Source organism: Dermacentor variabilis, chromosome 5 (genome assembly GCF_050947875.1).
Source record: "Dermacentor variabilis isolate Ectoservices chromosome 5, ASM5094787v1, whole genome shotgun sequence".
NCBI lineage: Eukaryota > Metazoa > Arthropoda > Arachnida > Ixodida > Ixodidae > Dermacentor > Dermacentor variabilis.
Window position 1 is genome coordinate 71,579,951 of NC_134572.1, and position 13,440 is coordinate 71,593,390.

The 13,440-nt window shown below is 46.0% G+C and overlaps 1 protein-coding gene across 1 annotated transcript in view; it reads left to right on the forward strand.

Annotated features, from left to right (window-relative positions):
* The window catches only part of XRCC1 (DNA repair protein XRCC1), a 100,611-nt gene that overhangs the window by 72,143 nt on the left and 15,028 nt on the right, over window positions 1–13,440 (forward strand). Inside the window, exons 11-13 of the mRNA XM_075692823.1 lie at window positions 5,888–5,978; window positions 7,079–7,357; window positions 8,224–8,299. Of these exons, the coding sequence (XP_075548938.1) occupies window positions 5,888–5,978; window positions 7,079–7,357; window positions 8,224–8,299 (446 nt within the window). The remainder of the gene's footprint in view (window positions 1–5,887; window positions 5,979–7,078; window positions 7,358–8,223; window positions 8,300–13,440) is intronic.

Here is a 13,440-nt window from a genome sequence, read left to right on the forward strand (position 1 = left end):
CCGCTCATGTGAACCGTTACTGAAAACGATGTCTAATTGGAGGTAGCGCAAGTAGCATAGGTGAGAGCCAGAAATGCAGTTGATCAGATGACCAACAAGGTGGTCGATCCTTTCCTTCCGCTCTCCCTTTGTAAGTTCGGAACGTTCTGAAGAATGTTGAAGTCCAACGAGTTACGAAAATATTGTTAGACTTACTTTTGTAAAGGCGCTTTTGATTGGACGGTGCGTTCCGATGACGGCAGTATACATTATCGTGTGGGGTAAGAAAAGGGCCAAAATCTTTTCTTTTTTTCCCCAGCTGTTCAGAAGTTTCTTTGACGCAGTTTCATTTTCATCATCATCATCATGTTTTATTTCCACTGCAGGACGAAGGCCTTCCGCAGCGATTTCCAATTCCCCCAGTCCTGCGCCAACCGATTCCAACTAGCGCCCGCGAATTTCCTAATTTCATCGCTGCACCTTGTCTTCTGCCTTCCTCGACTGCGTTTCCCTTCTCTTAGTACACATTCTGTAACCCTAATGGTCCAACAGTTATCTAACCGGCGCATTACATGACCTGCCCAACTCCATTTTTTTTTCTCATAATGTCAATTGGAATATCGGCTCTGCTTGCTCTGTGATCCAAACCGCTCTCTTTCTGTTTCTTAACGTTGTGCCTAGCAATGTTTGTTCCATCGCTCTTTGCGCGGTCCTTGGTCTCAAACTTCTTTGTCAGTCACCAAGTCTCTGCCCCATATGTCAGCAGTGGTAAAATGCACTCATTGTACACCTTCCTTTTCAATGATAATGGTAAGCTTCCAGTCAGGAGCTGACAATGTCTGCCGTATGCGATCCAACCCATTTTTATTCTTCTGTGAGTTTCCTTCTCATGATCAGGGTTCCCTGTGATTAATTGACCTAGGTAAACGTACTCCTTCACAGACTCTAGAGGCTGACTGGTGATCCTGAACTCTTGTTCCCTTGCCAATCTATTTATCATTATCTTTGTCTTCTGCATATTTAACTTCAACCCCACTCTCACATTCTCTCTGTTAAGGACCTCAGTCCTTTGTTGTAATTCGTCTGCGTTGTTGCTGAATAGAACAATGTCATCGGCAAACCGAAGGTTCCTTAGATATTCGCGGTCGATCCTTACTCCTAAGCCTTCCCAGTTTAATAGCTTGAATACTTCTTCCAATCACGCAGTGAATAGCATTGTATAGATTGTGTCTCCCTCTCTGACCCCTTTCTTTATAGGTATTTTCTTGCTTTTCTTGTGTAGAATTAAGGTAGCTGTGGAACCTCTGCAGATGTTTTCCAAGGTATTTACGTAAGCGGTCTGCACTCATTGATTACGTAATGCCTCTATGACTGCTGTTATCTCTACTGAATCAAATACCTTTTTTTAAAATCTGAATGCCATATAGAGAGGCTTATTGTACTCTCCGGATTTCTCGATAACCTGATTAATGACATGGATGTGATTCATTGTAGAGTATCCCTTCCTGAAGCCAGCCTGTTCCCTTGGTTGACTAAAGTCCAGTGTTGCCCTTATTCTATTGGAGATTATTTCGGTAAATATTTTATGTAATACTGGGAGTAAGCTAATGGTCGTATAATTTTTCAATTCTATAACGTCTCCCTTTTTATGGATTAGTTTAATGTTTGCATTTTTCCAGTTTTCTGGGACCCTTGCAGTCAATAGACACCTTGTATAAAGAGCCGCCAGTTCTGCAAGCATTATGTCTCCTCCATCCTTGATTAAATCGACTGTTATTCCATCTTCTCCTGCCGCTCTTCCTCGTTTCATTTCTTGCAAGGCCCTTCTGACCTCATCGCTGGTTATATGAGGAGTTTCTGTACCCTGTTCATAATGTTTCTAGTGCAGGTATCCTGACTCCTCTGGATATTGTACAGGTCAGTATACAATTCTTCCGCTTCTTTTACTATATCTTCGAGATTGCTGATGATATTACCCTTTTTATCTTTCAGTGCATACATCTTGGTTTGTCCTATGCCAAGTTTACTTCTCACTGATTTAAGGCTGCATCTATTTTTTACGGCTTCTTCAGTCTTTCTCACGTTATAGTTTCGAATATCACTTATTTTCGTCTTGTTAATCAATTTTGACAGTTTCGCGGATTCAATTTTATCTCTTTTATCTATCTTATCTCTACTATCTTCTATCTTTTCTCTATTTTGGCAGCTGGTAATCAAATCGGACCCAGACGCCGCGCTTCGTTTGCGCACGATGCTTGTATATCGCGCACCGCGGCTTCTTTTCTTTTTTTTTTTCACATGTGATGGCGAAAAGAAAGAAATCAGTTAAATTTCAATTGAAGAAATGTGTCCGTATTCAAAAACAAAAGAAAAATACTTTACCAGCGGTCGTTGAAAAGCCGACTTAAATGGGCTCTTTCATTGCGTACTTCTGCGTTTCTGAACGGCGTTTACTTTCGCTACCGAAAATCGCCGGTTTAAATGTCACCGGACAAGCAGCATAAGGTCTTACGTCCTTCTAACGGGGGTCTCCGTTTTGTGAAGTCGCAAAATGCGCAAAGCAAATCCTCATTGTCTTCGATGTCGCTGGCGTCCTTGGTTCCATGATTTGAGCTTACATTATGGATTATCGTTATGCACGAGTTAGCACCCGTGCTCCGGCTTACAGTCGAAATCGTGCGATATATGCATTGGTATAGTAGCGAAAGCGTGTGAGCTTATTTAGTTAGATTACGACGGGTTCCCATTAGCACGCACCTCGCGTTAACCCGGCATTACCTGCTTTATTTTTTTCTTATTTTCCTTTTACAGTGTTCGCTACTGCTTTGCGCAAATTCGTGGGTGCCGCGCTAAAGCGTTATTCTTGCCTCTTTCAAAGCGCGCGTCCCACAGGCTGCGCGTATACCTTGACGGGACCCAGAAGGGCAAAACTCTGCACCATGGCGGGACGAGCTAACCCGACTCGAACCGGCGTTAGATGCCTTTAGCAGTCGAGGGATAAACTTTTGAAGTTTTGACATGCGAGGCCGCTCTCTCTCTTCATGCTTTCACGCTCGTTATATTGTTCTCTTCTCTCCAAGCCGCGTTGCGGATTTGCAGGCGCGTTTGCATTAGTTGGAATAGATTTGAATGAAAATCAAGCTCGTCGCCGCTGTCGAAGCTGATGTATAGACAATTTTAATGCCTTTCTCGCGGAGATTACTGCGACCTGCGCGCATCGCGGGGATGGCTGCCCGCCCAGATCACGCGGGTTCTAACTTATGCAATGACTAGCCTTCCTGGTGGCCGTCGAACGGTATATTTCCAGATGGGCAATCTTTTACTTAATAGCCGCGCCGTTCATTCCAGCGCGTGTCAGGGATTAGGCGATTTGCAGGAACTGCCAGCCCGGACGGCCTTTAATGCGGATAGGCGAGCCATAACTCCCGAGCGCGACGTATTATACCCTTCCATAGTAATCTCACCTGCGGGGGGGGGGGGGGGGGGACATTCTTTTGTATGTACGTGGTGTTGAAGACGTCTACCCAAGACTATCGGTCTTTCATAGGATAGTTTTGGCCAGCTGTAGTATGGTGTACCTGCGCGGTGGCGGATAAACAGCGTGAAGGAAGACGCATATATAATTTCTAAATACTTTCTAAAGAAAAGAAATGGGCGTGCAAGCGTTTGTCGTTCTGACGGCCGTTTCTTTACCGAGTGTATACGTCTTTCTTCGCGCTGTTTGTCCGTCGCCATGCAATTTTGCCAGCCCGCCCAACTTGCCGCTCTTGTCAGTTTAGATGCGTGCATGTGGAACCTGCTTCTAGCGGGGCAAACGTGCGTGCTCTATAATAGGCGTGATTTTTCCCACGACGTCTAACAATTCTTGTTGGTCGTTCTCAACCAGAACACTGTCGCCTTGTTGCAACTATGTCACAGTGCGCTTAATTCCCTGTGGTCCCTGAACGATTTCATCTTTGCAGTTTTCGAAATTTTCTCGTTCCGGTTAATATGCGAGCTCACGTTGACTCATTTTGTTTGCGGCCCTCTGACCGAATCAACTCATCTTAAGAATGCGTTCGAGAATGTCCTGGAGACAGCGTGCCCGGGTGAGACACAGAAACATCTACACGAACGGCAAGTTGAGGCGTAGCAGCTAGAACGAAGATCCTGACTCCCAAGTATCCGCAGGATCTTCGGCAACAGCACTGTGTGATTTTGTGATCTTATCAACACCAGGTCAACCGTGCTTTTCACCAAAACGAACCTGCATTTACGTGTACATTGTCGGCGGCGCAAAATGTTACGTACAAGGTCTTGTAAACTCATTTTGATCTCCGTTTAGAGAGTACCCACCATCTGGGAACTGACAAGTATGACATGCTTTGGAAATTGACACTAAGAAAAAAAGAAAAGGAGGAGGCGGTGGTAGAATATTAGGGGCAAGTGAAAACAGACAAATCGATCAAGAACGTTAGCAATCGATCAAAAAGTGCTCAAAGGCGAAGCGCTACCCAGAAGTACTTGCAGACCTTTCTAGTGGTGGTGCATAGTGGCGGACCCCGAAATAATTTTGGCCGTCTGGGGTGCTCTAACGTGAGAACCCCAGACCTGCACGGTCTGGGGTTCTCTAACGCACGGTAATGCACAGTACACGGGAGTTTTGGCATTTTGTCCCCATCGAAATGCGGCCTCCGCTGCCGGGATTTGATCCCGCGCCCTCTGGCTTAGTAGCCCAACTCCATAGCCACTACTCCTCCACGGCGGGTCCTGGTTGGGAGTCAAACGTCGACAGCCGACCTACCGAGCACACTTTATTCGTTCAGCTTTATTCGGCTGGACCCTACAGTTTCTGGAGACGTTCTGTGTAAATAGCCGCGTTGGTCCGCAGCTCTCTCCAGTAGCGAGTACTGTCTTTTCTTTTTTTTTGGTCACACCTCTCGCTGCTGAAGTACCTAAGCTAGCCGCTAATGAAAGCGAATGAAGCTGAGACGAGCAGAAATTTCTCTTGTACAGTGCTGAAGCGTCATCTCGGCTCTAATTTTAGCCGTGTTGCTTTTTCTTCTTCTTTTTTTTTTTTGCCATCCGCGTACCGTCCAGCAGGCTTGCTTTAATGAAAGCGAGCATGCCACGCTGGGTCGTGTATTCATCAGTCACCCTCGTTTCTGGCTCTCGCTAGCTTTGCGAGCTGAACTCTCCGCGTTCTCGGAAGTGCCTACGAACGGTCTGAACGCGCCATAGCGTTAACTTAGCCGTTATGGCGTTGCCTTGCGCTGCTGAAATCAAGGTCGCAGGTTCGATACCGGCCACGGCGGCCGCATTTCGATGGGGCAAAATGCGAAAACGCTCGTGTGCTTAATTTGCGGGCGCGTTAAGGAAGCCCAGGTGGTGAAAACTAATCCGGGGTGCCCCACTGCCGCGTGCCTCAAAATCAGATCGTTGTTTTGGCACGCAAAAGTGCGGAGTATTTGTTTTGTTTTTTTTTGCTTTAACGTACGCTCAAACCACTGTTGTGCGCGAAGTCTTTCGCATTGTAACCCTGCCGGCATACGGCGGCTGCTACCGGTATTCGAACCAGCAGTTTCGTTTTCAGCAGCAGAAGGACACACTACTGAGTAACCATGGCAACTACACATAAATTCTTACCGGCCCGAAAGTGCGAACCGTCGCATTGGTGGAGCTTCGAATAAGCCAAGGCATTTTGATCACGGCAGTCGCGAAATTCCCGGAAGGTATCGCGCGGAAGAAAGTTGGCCCGCTGAGTGGGCCAGAAATGTGAAGATCTACAATTAATGGCGTCGTTTGCAACGGGCAGTATTACTATACTGTCACCAAGTCACTTATCCCGTGCATTGAGAGCAGCAACGCGTTCTGCTCCGGGCGTTGCGAGGGCTGCGTTTTCAGACGTGCGTGCGCTTTTCTCTTCCAGACGACAAGGAAGGTGGTGACAGCGATTTCGACGCTGACACGGACGTTGACGAAAAAGGCGATGATTATGATACAGAGGACGAGATAGAAAGGTAAGAGACGCGTTGGTCGCGTGTATATTGTCATTTGTAATCATCTTCTCGTCGGTACTATATGCAGCAATTATAATCACCGACACAGTCTCCTACTTGCTCGCTTGTTCCTCACACCGTTTCGCTTACCCACTGCGGCTATGCCGTGCGACGAGTCGCGAGGCACTTTTCAGTGTTTTGTGGGCTTTCTTTAACGCTTGTAAAAGAACTTTTACCTAGCACGTATTAAGCAACAGAAAGATCGGGAATTTTTCTTGATGGCCTATCTGATTGACACTTTTGCTACGAATATAACATTTAATGAAGTCGTATAATTAATATTAAGCAATGTAATCAGGCTAAATACGAATAAAAAAATCTCACTTGCTCCAAGCGACGGCAAACAACATTACCTTGATTCTGTCCAGCCACGGGACACTCGCGCATTTTGAAATCTTGGCACAAGTGCCAAGATGTGCGAAATCTTGCATCCGTGTTTTCTAGAAACGATCGACGTCTGATGCACTCTCCTCCGTGAATTGTTTGGAAATGTCTGGAGCTTTAATCTTCCGCGCACGCGCTTTTCTCTTCACATTTTAGTCAGATGGCACCGCCGAGAACGCTCTGGCGCCTCGAAAAAAATAAAAAAAAATAAAGGAAAAGCCCTCTCGCTGTCTTTATCATGTTTACATGGTTTCTCATCTCAATGGTCTCTGCGGGCAAAAAAGCATAAAAATAAAAGAAATCGGTGAAATTATAGTCCTTGCTTCGACGCTGTACGGTTTCGTCCTTCACTTTCGATTAGTCCTATCCACCCTAGTTGCCTGGGCTCATCTTTACGCTACCGAGCCGCGATTGCGAGATCGGGCGCTTTCTTTCTACGGCGCTGTTTACACGGCGGCACAAATTTCACATGGCGGTGCGACCACGCATGTTTTTCAATCAGCGTTTGTCGGGCCCTTGTTTCGCCGACGCCAACATAGGTTATACACTACGCTTGGCTAACTTTAGATCCGTGGCACGAGTGGGGCTTCTCAGTTTTCCTCATCGGATTGCTCTAAGCGTATAGCATGCGCAGAGATGTGGGGTAAGGCCGCGCGCTCAGTTTCCGTCTCGCGCAGGGTGAGGCAGCGACAGAAGCAGGCAACGGAAGCCGCCACCTCGGAGCTCGCGCGCTCGGGTTCCGAAGCCGGTACCCGCCGCAGCGGCGACGCGTCGTCGCGGTCGTCCTCGGAGACGCGGCCTTCCATCGGCGGCGGCGATGCGGATGACGTGTCACCGATTCCTTTGAACCTGCCCGAACTGCCGGCTTTCTTCACGGGGAAGTCGTTCCTGCTGTACGGTGATTTCCCGGAGGACGAGAGGCGCGCGCTCACCAGGTACATCGTCGGCCACGACGGGTGAGTCACGAGTTCGCGCACGGCTCTGCGTCGCGTGCCCGTTTGTTTTAAAGGTCATCGGGCTCGCTCGTTTATGGTTGCGGTCTTGACGGACTAATGCGCATTTGGGCCCCCGAAATCGCGGTGTTGCCATCGCTATGCTAGTATTAGTGTAACGGCAAGTGCCAGCAAACTGACTGTCTTACGCGTTTCCTATGTGGTGCGCTACGATATTGAGCAGCTCGCGCCACGAAAGTCATATTTCAGCCCGATCACTCAGTTTGGCCTTGTCTTTTGCCGATTTCGCCTGATCGCCCCCTAACTGTGGCGTCTGGGGAAAGTGAGGCGACAGGTTTTTCGCCGTGGTTGGAGGCGAAGAACACGGGATGGAATTCAGAAATGTCACACCCTTTTTCAAGCAAGCTAACGTCATCGCAGGAAGCGGGATGCACGAATTGATCAACTGCGAGAGGTGAAAGGAAACCTCACAGCGGAGCCATTCTTTTCGACAAGCGAACTTGTCTTGGGCCAAGGGAGGCATTAACCCGAAACCAACGTTTCTACGTATAGGGACTTGACCCTGACGAACACGGGTCGCTTATCCGAAGCATCGGCTACCGCGGCTCAGGCCTTCTTTGTCCGTCCGCTGTTGGTCGACAATCTTTCGCGTCTTCGACTGTTACCATTACTTTAACAGCACGGCCATCGCCGTTATATATGTGAACGGGCTCAGCTTTGTAACCTTTCCATGGTGACGCCGCGGGCGTGTGCGCTCTGCCGATAGAGTGTGTAACTGCGTAAACGCGCTATTATTGACACGTAATGCATTACTTCTCGAAAAAATGAACGCCTGCGTGGTGCTTCGCTTCCGTCATTTCGGTTCGCAGGGACCTCAAAGAGGAGCTGGACGACACCGTCAAGTTCGTCATCACCAAGTCTGACTGGAATGACAACTTCGACGAGGTGAGTGCCGTTTCTTGTCCACGCACGCACACAGGTCAGCAGTGCATGTTTGCGCGGTGCGTTGCTGCGACCGCGGCGTTTTGTGCGCTCTAACTCTCGCCGTCACTGAGTGGAAATTGGCAGAACTAGGCGAATAATTGGCCCCGTCTTTGAAGTCACATTCCGCATGGATCAGCCGTATCGTGATAATGCGAAATGAAATCATGTCTGGATTTCGACTAGCGTGCGACTTGTGCGAAAAAAAAAAAAAGTGCAGTGGCACACGGAGTGAGTAATCTTGAAGGGGACAAATAACAAATGCTGCATGAATATCGTTTTATGATGCTTGAACTGTCGAATACATTTCATTCAGTCCGAAGGAAGCACTTGAGTGACATATGTTTTGTCATATAGGCATGGATGCATAAATTTTTGATGCTCGAAGCTGAATCCCGTTTCGTCTGGTGATTTCAGTACGTCACTCAATTGGCCCGAACAGTTCATTCACTCAAACTTTGTGCAAGTATGTTTACTGTAGCATTGCTTTATAAAGAAAGAAAGAAAGAAAGAAAGAAATAGAGAGAGAGAGAGAAACGAAAACAATAGAAAGGTTTGGACGCCTTGGGCATATTTAAGCCATTTGCAGCGCAAAACATGACGGTGACAACTACAACAATTATAAATTTATTTGTATATCTAATCTGAAAAGCATTAATTTTGAATTGAAGTGCGGCTTTCAGTGGAAGAGCACTGAAATTTCGCTGTCTTAGATGTCAGTCAATTAACGAAATGTCGTCGTCGTTGTCACTGTCTTGGTCGTCACGTCTTCGAGCATTTCGTATCCGAAACGAAACAACCATATTTCCTACACATAAAACGCGCAATTTGCTTAGTGATCAGGGTGTTTCATTTTGCAGTTGTCGAGAAACTTCCGTGGCAGGATTTTTTCACTAGGGTGAGAGAAGGCTGCCTCGAATCATTTCCGACAGCGCAGATTACAATTCTACTGAAAGGAGCGTGCAAAACGCACGTGACATTTCAAGCGTCTTCGGTCGCGCCCTTGATTAAACGCAAAGCTTCGCGAATATTGCCGCAGAGCTGCTCGCGTTGCTAAAATTTTATATGCGAGCGTCTTCCCGAGACTCTTGTTCCCCTTTGTTGTCCGGTTCTGACAATCAGCTCGGAGATTCTCGCAGCTGTAAATTGGGCATCTAAATATGCGAATCGAAGCCGACCCGCTGTCACGCAAATTCAACTTGACCCAAACGCAGAGCAACGCACTCGGTCACCTCCAGAGGACGCGTTTGTGGCGAAGTGGTGACGTCAGCCGCCGTCCAATTTCAAAGGGCGCTCACAAAAACACTGCGTCCAACTATCCTTTACAGGGGCAGTAAACGCCAAGTCTCCAGCTGCAATGACAGATTACGCTGCTGAAAACCTTACGCCAGTTGAGAAAGGCGGGAAGGCGATGTCTGGTGCGGTGCTTAAACAGAAGTGAAATTGTTAGCCGTGCGTGAAGAATTACCGAGAGCGATCAGTAACCCGCTTGCTTGTGAAACTTTTCCAATGAAACTTTTCCAACCGCGTCTCGCTGGCAAAAGTATGGCTTTGGGAAGAGACACATGGCGAGTAGGCGATGGAATGCCGCCTCTGGCCGCCGGAAGAAGCTGCCCGCCATGTTTTTTTTTTCTTTTTTTTTGCGGGTGGATGGCTTCTTCGTGTGTTTTGGGCACTTGATCTTGTCACGCGTGTATTATTCAGGCGAAAGCCTTAGATGGCTCATGGGTCGAGAAATCAGCTGTCCGGCATTATCGGACCAAAATTCAAGCTCCGAGTCGGCTCCAAGCTCCAAGATGTGGACGAACCGGTCATATCTCCAAGTTGGATTCTAATTGATATTGGGAAGGTCGAGAGCCGAACCCATAAGCTTTGGTGTTAATTAAGATAGAATTAATTAAGGCACTCGAACCCAGGACGTTTGGTAAAAGTCGAACCCACGACCTTTGGTGTTAAAAAGGCGAAGTTAATGAAGGCACAGTTAATGAAAACGCAGTTAATTAAGGCACTCGAACCCACGACCTTTGGTGGGAGAAAACAAGTAAACGGATGTAACAACCCATTTGAATGAAAATGTCAAGTAAGGTAATGAATGTTTCGGAAGCGCGCAGGCTTTCGCCTTCATCCTCTTTAGCGTATGCTAAAGTGACTGTCATCTTTTTTATTTTGCCGTGGATCGTATTCACCACATGATTGCTGTTATCAACTATGGTTTCGTTGGTCGCAACACGTTCGGCGCAAGACACCTCTTAGCATTGATCGCCTGGTGAAAAACGGTGGCCGGCTAAAAAGCAACAAAATCTGTACGCGTGGTAATATGTAGACGTACAGGCGCCGACAAAAGTGGTATACTTCACGCAGCAGGAGCCGGAGCAACGGCAAACTAGAGTTACTGTATATGCTACCGTAGGTAGCAGAGTTGCGCGTAGGTCCGCCATCTTGCCTGAGAAGCAACCAAGTGTATGCGGCGAAGCCGCACTCTGTTTTTGCAGGCGACATGCCTAGCGTATCGTCGATCGACCGTGGGCGCTTTTGCATCGCTTGTGCACCGCTTTTCCGCCTAATCGCAAACAAAGCGCATCGAAACAGCTGACTGGATTAGATTGTGAAGAAAAAGGCGCTGCCCTTTTTTAGCGCGCGGCGTAAGATGCAGCGCGTATATTAGTTGTTTTTTGGACTTTCATTCACCTGTGCACTTTCTCCGCCCTAATAACGTATGGGCACTCGCGTACCTAGAATAGATTGTGTATTCTATATACGCCGATCAGATGCAGCATTAGTGAACCGCGACGGTAACGATTAGATCGCACCGAATAAACTTAGGGAATATGGTGATGTTATTTTATAAATTGCGGAAATTCTACAAAAAGTTTCGTGCGAAAAAGCTACTTCACAAGGTAGTATAAGGTGCGAAATAACATAGCGTATTAAAAACTGGACAAACGTTAGTAATTGAGGTAAACAATCAGATACTTTAATAACTTTCCTTCGCTTGAATAATGCTTGGCACTCAGGTTTTGTTTCAACGGAGATAAATACGCTACTAAGAGCAGTGCAGTGCTCTTTTAGCATGTAGACAGTAACAAAAAGCACCGAGCCGCAACTACCTCTTTTTCTGGCAATAAAATCACAATGCGAATTTCAGAGAAAAAAAACAAAAACACTAGTGTATGTGCGTGCAAATATTTTGATATTGTGAGCTTTGTCAGGTGGTGCTCTTTTACAAAGGGAACTGTGCTAAATATAATGAAGCCCATACTTGCTTATGTGCCATATCTCTCAACATGTAGCCAGTCTAAAATATTACTGGTGAATCAATGACCAACCATTGATATTTCGACTCTGGTACCCCATTACATCTTTTGTAGGAACATATCCATCTACCTGCAAGCAATGGATATCAGCTGCACCTGCAAGTGTGATTTCATTATGTGCCTTTTCACTGCAGGGATTCCAAAAGTAGCATTCTGTGGGAGTGTAGCGAAAGTTTTTCTCACAGGATTGACAAAGCTACATTATAGGGAATAATTCAAAACACAGTTAGGCCCTTACCGTATGTTAAATGACGACATTCATTCCTCTTGCATCCTGCTTCACATAAGCAGTAGTAGATTAAATATCTTTGCTTAGTAGTAACCTTTTTCATATTTAGAAACAACCCAAGCAGTGCATAATCATGAAAATGTGAGCTGGCTTTTTACGACACTTCTGTGAAAGCAGTGTGGTGCATCACATGCAGAAAACTGGTAATTCCAGCTAATTCTTCTGTATAACTCTATGTGCTTCCATTATTTCCAGCATTATTTCCATTATTTTCGAGCAAATAGTGAATTTTAGCCGTTTAGAAAATCGGCACTAGAGGTGCAGTCTTGAGTACTAATGGAATGTTGTGTCCACAATTGAGAAATATGTACTTAAAGAGACTGACAACCAATTTTCATGCCACTGATGTTTTTTAATGCAATGGCAAGCTTACTGGTCAGTCTAAGTGTGAAGTGGTAACGCGGGAAACGCTGTGGAACATCTTTATCAGAGTTTTTCAATCCGCGGTGAGGATGCAGTCGTTCACTGGAAGCACGCTAAAGACCCTGAAAATGGTGATACGGGAGCGCGATGGCGATTATCAGTGGGAGGCAGACGACACGCGCAGCCTTACCGTTTCATTCATCAAACTGGCGTCCTGCGATTCATGTTTTCCGAAGTGTTAAAGTATTTCAGCAACAATAGCTACGTGTTTTCGTGGTTTCCTGTCCAACTGCTTTGGTATTTAGCAAGTGCAATTTTAAGAAATAATTATGTGGCACTTAATAACAGCCAACTTACGTACAGTAATCTCATTGACTACATCTGATTACCAAGATTTCATCGCCAGGCCTCACCACTTACAGGTTTTTGAGACTTTCTTTGCATATTTCAAATTATAATTCCTACTTACATCGCGAACAGCATGCTGTATTCTATCACTATAAATCATGGTCATTTCGTTTCCATCAAGGGCTCACAACACATTCTGGCCATTTAAGTCAATGATTAAAGAAATATTCTAACAATAAATGTAGCCGCATGAGTGGAAGACGAAGAATTAAGTGTGAGTGAAGGGCACGAAGGATGAGAAAAGGGACATTTTTGGTCTTATCTGAGGCTCGCCTTGAAGCCTAACTAAACCCCATTTCTTTCACATTGTAACAGTCTCCAACTTTCCTTGGGGATTTACTGAACAACTAATGCCTGCCCAGCAGAGTTATCCAACCTGGAAGAGTACAGTAGTGGTATCTGTAACGCAGCCATACTTAAAGAATTGCATAGATTTCCCAGAACCAGTAGCTTACATAGTCCAGCAAACTTGCACATATAAGTAGCAACTGACTGTTGAAAAGTACAAGTCATACACAAATGAAGACTAGCTCAATGACTAGGAGAAAAAAGGTAAGCAGTAGGGAACAAGCATGATAGTCATACATGAATTCAACATGATTAATCATGTCATCATTTTAAAGCATATACAAATCTGACAGACAAAAACAGTATACATAACAAAATATGAAAAGTGAGAATACAATATATATTTGTCATGCGAGTGCGAAATATTACAGTGACAGCAAAAT